Genomic DNA, 6,567 nt, shown 5'->3' on the forward strand with positions numbered 1-6,567 from the left:
GAGCTGTGTTCGGACGCGAAGTTACATACGGACGGCACACAGGAAGTATTGCAATCCGAACGATACCCCAGCAGACATGTAATTTGATGCATTGCATTGATCAGTGAAGGTGGACCACATGTGCGTGGCTAAGTACGTATCAGTAAACTATGCCGTTCGGCTTTGCCGGCATGGTCCGCACGGCCTCTAGTAGTCTGTTGGACGGCGTGGTCGGTGCCGCGTCTGGTACGTCCGTACGTGGCACAGGCCCACAGCACTACACACGTGGCTGCGGTGTCATCATCGTTATCCCCGTCGCGGCCCATAAGCCCAACATCGTTTTCAGCGTGGGTCATCATCCTTTTGAGATGTTGTATAGCCACGCGGCCCATAAGCTACCTTCTGTAGTACGAGTACCATTGCCATCCTTCGTCGTTGGGAAGGGGGGATGCAGGAGGGTCGGCGGCTAGTGGGCCCGAGAGGAGTGGGGAGCCCAGAGGAAATGAACTAATCGAGTAGGAGCCACCCTTGACCCTGAAGATAAGCTCAACGGGGGGGGGGGGGGGGGGGGGGGGGGGGGGGGGGGGGGGGGGGGGGGGGGGGGGGGGGGGGTGGGGGGAGAGAGAGGATAGAGGAGAGAGGAGAGAGAGAATGCGGCGGGTAAGAAGAGAGATGTGTTTTTGGGCGGAGTGGAGAGACAATGAAGAAAAGAATAAAAAAAACACAATGATAGGTGTAGTCTAGATTTATTGATGATCTACAAAATTATCTCCTTCAATAATCTGAAAAGAGTATTGGGACAACCATATTACCAATATGTTGTGGAGTAGTAACTAGATCTACTGGAGATGCTCTTATCAATTACTTCCTCCGTCTAAGAAAGAAAGCAAGTACGAGTTGCGTGCCGACAAAAATAGTTCACGTTTGACCAAATTTCTAGTGAATACTATTTTCATTTATGACTGCAAATTAATATATTGTGAAAATGCATTTCATAATTAATCTAATGATATTTATTTGATATTGATAAATATTAATGCCTTTTAATCTTTAATTAGTCAAATTTAAGATAAAAAAATATGATACTATGCTAGAATTGCATTCCTCGTGGATAGAGGGAGTATTCGGTTAGGCCATCCACGTAGTCGTGCACCGAGCGGCAGAGCATATCCCAATACCAAGAGGGGCCTGGATTGCTCTATAGCCCTTGTTTAGTTTCACCCCAACTTCCAAAAAGTTGCTACAGTACCTGTCACATCGAATGTTTGCGGTCCGTGCATGGAGCATTAAATGTAGACGAAAAGAAAAACTAATTGCACAGTTTGGTGGGAAATTACGAGACGAACGTTTTGAGCCTAATTAGTCCATGTTTGAACACTATTTGCCAAATAAAAACGAACGTGCTACAGTAGTCCCAAAATCCAAATTCCTACAACTAAACACAGCCGTAGAATTCAACTTGCTACATATCTTGGGGGCCATTAAACTTCTGTCAACAAAGTTGGTAGTTTGGCCTCCACTATCCTCCGTCCCAGTGTGCACCCAAAGCCACCTGCTCAAACTGCGTGTAATTGGTTGGGTATTGGTTCAACAAGTGTATCCCGAGCCCATCTGATTTCGATGGCCTTAGGTCAGATAGTGTTTTCAATCAGCTTTATTAGGCAACGGCCACCCACCAAACAGCCGATCGAAACTATTCTATGTTACTATCTGGACGATTCTCGGATGCTTGACATTTTTTTTTTCAATTTTGAGGATGACTCTTGAGCTCTTGCTTTACTTTTGGCAGATACACATGATGCTTGAAAGTTTACCGTGTGACGACGGTGGTGGGATGCACATGAGTCATGTATAATTTCACATAAATAAAATTATTTGCTAAGTCTCTCCGTGTTTCAAGGTTTATTATTTAATGCTCAATTAGAGATTAATCTAAGGCGTGTCTTTTTATCCCTCTCTAACCGTCCACATAAGCTCTATATATATGTACACATTATTCATTGAAAATAGAACGGAGAACCATTTGCATCAATCGCGCTCCCTCGTTCTCTATTTTCAAACAACTTTATCCTATACGCGACTTATCAAGAACACGGGGCGTACATCCCGGGGAGGGGAAAAAAAGAAGAAAAAGAAAAGAAACGACGTGCTCTATGCTTGGCTTCTCCTCTCCTGATTCCTGAAAGCGTTCGACCCACAGGAAAGTAACGGACGATGGGCACATGGAAGCTTATCCAGCGGTCAGTCAAGCACACTGCTGCAAAGCATATCCCGAGATCTTGACCAGCGACAATGTAAATGGCGAAATTGACAACGTATACACGTTACGAGATACGTATTGGTTAAATTTTCTCAACTTTAACTAGATTTATATAAAATGTGTGCAACATTTATATCCCCAAATAAATTTATTATGAAAATATATTTAATGATCTATCCTACGATACTAATTATATATTATAAATATTAATATTCTTTTATATATAATTAGTCAAAGTAAAAAAAATTTTGACTTCTCGAGAAGCCAGAATGACTTCTATTTTATATCTGAGGGTACCTTGAAGGGGTAAAGACTGTCTCCAACGGCGTCACCCAAACGCAAAATGCGTCCGGCACAGTGGTTTGGGTAGCCAAAACCATCCTCCAACGGAAGACCGAAACCACCGACGCATTCTGGGTACTCGACGATACGGTAGGCATTTCTGCGTCTTCCAAGAGAGACGACGCAAACGTGGTGGGCCCGTTGGAGCTACAGTGGCGCAGCGCCCTGCCCCGCGCTGCGGCCCACCTCCCCGCCGGCGCGCGCGGCAAGCTTGCCCCGGCGCGCGGCCCGCCTCCACCTCGACCACGCCATCCTCCTCACCTCCACCATCTCCCTCCTCCGCGCGGGATCGAGCGCGGGCGTGTTGACCTGCTCCGGGCGGCAGCCCTGCCCCGGCACAGCGGTCCACCACCACCTCCGCGTGTTGCCCTGCTCCGGTGCGACGAGGAGGAGGCAGGGGTGCGCGGATCTGGGCCCCGCCGCCGCTCACCCTGGCCGGCGAGGCGAGCTGGCCCCAGAGCGCCCGCCCAGCCCTGGCACGCCGAGCCCGCCCCGGCGTGGCGTCCTGCCTCCCCGCCACCGCGAGCCTCCCCGGCGCGACAGGGAGGCGCGGGATCTGCGGCCGGCGAGGAGCGAGGAAGAGAGAGAGAGGGCAAGGGGAGATCGGGAGGAAGAGGGGGGGAGGGGAAGAGAAGTGACGAGGGGAGAGAGAGAGGATTGGAGAGGAGCGCGGTCGGCGCGACCGCGCCGAGGAGCCGCCGATGCTCCGAGCATGCGGCCGCGCGGCCCAGATCCGAGTGGCGCACTCGCGCTCCATGTTGAGGAGGCTGGGGCGCGCGTAGAGGGAGGAGGATGGGGCGCGACGGCGCTGGCCGGGGGGAGCGCCGGTCGGCTTGGGGCGGCGCGGAGGCAGAGGAGGAGGCGCGGAAGCCGAGGGGCGGGGAGGAGCGGCGCCGTGGGGTTGTCGCCTTGGGGAGAGAAGAGAGGGATCGAGCGGAGAGAGAGGAGAGGGAGCAGGGGAGGATTTTTTTTGCGTAGGCTGTTGGAGATCGAGCGGTATGGGTTTGGGACTCATTTACTGTGCGTGACCTAAATCCGGGAATGAGTTTCTGGTTTGGGTATGCACCGTTGGAGATAGCCTAACAGGTTTATGAATTGCATTGTATGCACAGTGCTCAGTGCAATTGACAGCCAGAGCAGAGCTTTCAATGTACGATATACGCCACCCTCCGCGATTTCCATGAAACTCGCTTGACGACGTCACGTGGTCGGGGGTCCTATCCAGAACATATACTACGCCGCCTATAAACAAGTCTGTGAGCAGCTGGGGTGGGCGCAGCGGCTTTGCTACACCTACACGTACTAGCTAATCTCCTCCAATCGACACGTCAGTCTTAACGACATTTCATATGGTCCATCTTACACTACTACTCTATAAAAAGTCCTGGTTCATGTTCGAACGGGCGAGACTAGCTTGTCTTATAGTCATTCCACTGCTCGAGTCAAACACTCAAGCACGTACTCCGCAAGCTCTCTGGTACTCCGTATACCTGGCTGCCGAATTCAGGCTTGAGCACACACTGGCACTGCTACACTATTGGCACCGGCCACTGCCGGACTGCCCATGGCGGACAACAACAACCGGGGGCAGACCTTGATCGCCGGCGCGGGCCTCGGCGTGCTCACCGTCAACTCGGGCCTCGCCATCTACCGCGCCAGGGGCGACGTGGCGTCCACCCTCTTCGTCGCGTCCTCGTACCTGCTCCTGCTGCTCCTCTTCGCCTGCCTCCGCGCGTACGAGCGCGCGGCGCCAGGGTCCCCCGCCAGGGAGCGGGCCAGGCGCGCCGCGTGGCCCGTCACCGCGCTGCTCACCCTGGCCTTTGCGTGGAAGGTGGCCGCGGTCATGCCGTCGCATGTCGCGGCCGGCGTCGTCTGGGGTCTGGCCGTCGCCACCACCGCCGGTGGCTTCTTCGCGCTCTTCCTGCAGGCCTGAAGAGTGAAGACATGACATGGGTGGTTCGTCAGGGCCAGGCTGCCAGCGGGAGGAATTCTTCTTCTGTGCTGTAGATAGTGTTCATATGTGTGTGCAGTGTGCCTACCGAGTACCTCTGCCTGCTCGACCCGTGTAGTAAGGTATGGAGTACGTACCCCAGTGCTAGTGCTAGCTAGCTTATATGTGTATATAGCTGATGACTTTTGTAATACAAAGTGGCTTATGTGGCAGCCAGGTGGCCGTAGCCGCGCCTAGAGACAGCTCTAACGGTGTAAAAAGAGCTAGGTCTCCGTGTGACATCTCGCAGTATCTACGGTCGCAGCTTTCCTCTACCATCATGGAGCCGATCTTGGTCGAACCTCCACGTCTCCGTGTTCCTAGGAGGCGTCGTGCGGTTGAATGCACATCCTCACCGCCACGTCGTAGCGGGAGGCTTGCGGCCAAGAGCAGATGCAGAGCCTCCAACCCGACCGTGCAAGCCCAGAACGTGCTGATGGCAAAATGGGGACTCCACCAGCAGGATCAGGCGTCGCAGGCCGATGCGGAGGGCGATTTCGATAAGTACATGGCCGTTTTCGACGAGCCTCTCTCGGAGTCCAAGCGCGAGGCAATTAGGATGCTCTTCCCGGCTGGCTGCGCGATTGACGGCATCCAGCTGGTGGAGGGGGTTGAACTCGAGGTTTAGCCTACCTCTGGGTACCCGCTCTAGGTCGTCCAATCGTTGCCCATGGCCTAGTTTACTAGCTCGCTGTAGCTTAGCCCGTTGTTGCTTTTAGTCCCTCTTGTGGTACTAGCCGGGCTTCGTCGTAGTTTTCTTTAGTTTTTTCGCTTCTGTTTTTCTTCTTTCTCCTCGCCTGGGAAACCTTTGGTTACCTAGTGTTGAGCCGTTTGTTGTTTGGTTCGGTGTTGTCTACTTCCTCTTAATGAAATACGTGCTACACGGCACGTTCGAGAAAAAAAAAAGAGCTAGGTTATAGTGAACAGGGACTAAGAAAGAATAAGAAGTTAAGTCTTTATTAGAAGCTAAGCTTACATACTTTTCTACGATTTATATGTCTATGTTTACATGCTTTTTAGACTAATATATGGGTTTACTCTGTTTCTTTCTCTTTTTTCAAAGTTCATATGTTAACAAGTTGACTTTACAGTTTAGAGTGTCCAAAGGTCGACAAACGTTGCAACAAAACTCTGCAACTTTGATGTGGACTACAATTGAATAAACCTCAAAGTGACCGTGGACTTTTGCTAGTACGTAGTATTGGTGTTTGGAATGAATCAAAGCAGAGGTTGATTTGTGGATTTTGCTGGTTACGGGCGGCTTCCGTCGTTAGGAGCTCTTTTGTCGCAAATTGTCCAAGTCTCATAAGACTAGAGCCGTTTTGTGTAGCTTGGGAACTTGTTCTTGGGGCCGGTGTTTGTTTTGATAAGCCATGGCTTACTTGCTGTAATGTGTTTTATTTTAACCTTTTAATGAAATACGTGACGTGCCAAGGCACAGTTGTAAAAAAATCTATATCGCTCTAAAGTTTTCCTTTTTTCTTGTTCTCCCCTCAACGCTATCGAGGCATCCGACATTTGAAGTGTTGCCTTCGCACTTTTGTTTCTTTGCAAGGGGCCATTTGGCGTAACTTCAATCAATACTGTTGATCACTGATTCATCGTAGCACTATTTCACTGTAACAATACTGTAGCGCAGAGCCCGTGGAGGTTGCCATTGTGGTTCCGCCGGCTCCTCTTTTTGTCAGTTTATTTTTCGCCTTGAAAAAGATAACGGCTCAACGCTATAGGCAAACAGTGCTATTATATATATTTTTTCAAGGGGCAGAACGCTAAGGAGCTATACGGAACAAGGACTAATTAAGGTCTCCATTCTCACATGAAGCAGCTACCTATTTAGCCCATTCATCGCTGAAATTTAGCTTAAGCTGATGCCTATACTGATTTGTTGTGAGAGGAAAAAACAATATTCGTTCGCTGAAAAGTACCGTTGAAGTAGTGCTAAAGAACAAGTGACCCCAAATACACCTATTTTCTCGGATGGAACAATTCTCTC

General features: G+C 50.7%; 1 protein-coding gene across 1 annotated transcript; it reads left to right on the top strand.

Moving 5' to 3' along the window:
- Positions 1–4,006: 4,006 nt before the first annotated feature.
- LOC136529620 (uncharacterized) lies at positions 4,007–5,709 on the top strand. Its single transcript, XM_066522697.1, has 2 exons — positions 4,007–4,654; positions 4,746–5,709. The coding sequence occupies exon 1, from the start codon at positions 4,146–4,148 to the stop codon at positions 4,512–4,514; it is 369 nt and encodes a 122-aa protein (XP_066378794.1). The 5' UTR covers positions 4,007–4,145; the 3' UTR covers positions 4,515–4,654; positions 4,746–5,709.
- Positions 5,710–6,567: the final 858 nt, after the last annotated feature.

The sequence above is a fragment of the Miscanthus floridulus genome, chromosome 19 (genome assembly GCF_019320115.1).
Source record: "Miscanthus floridulus cultivar M001 chromosome 19, ASM1932011v1, whole genome shotgun sequence".
In the NCBI taxonomy this organism is placed as follows: domain Eukaryota; kingdom Viridiplantae; phylum Streptophyta; class Magnoliopsida; order Poales; family Poaceae; genus Miscanthus; species Miscanthus floridulus.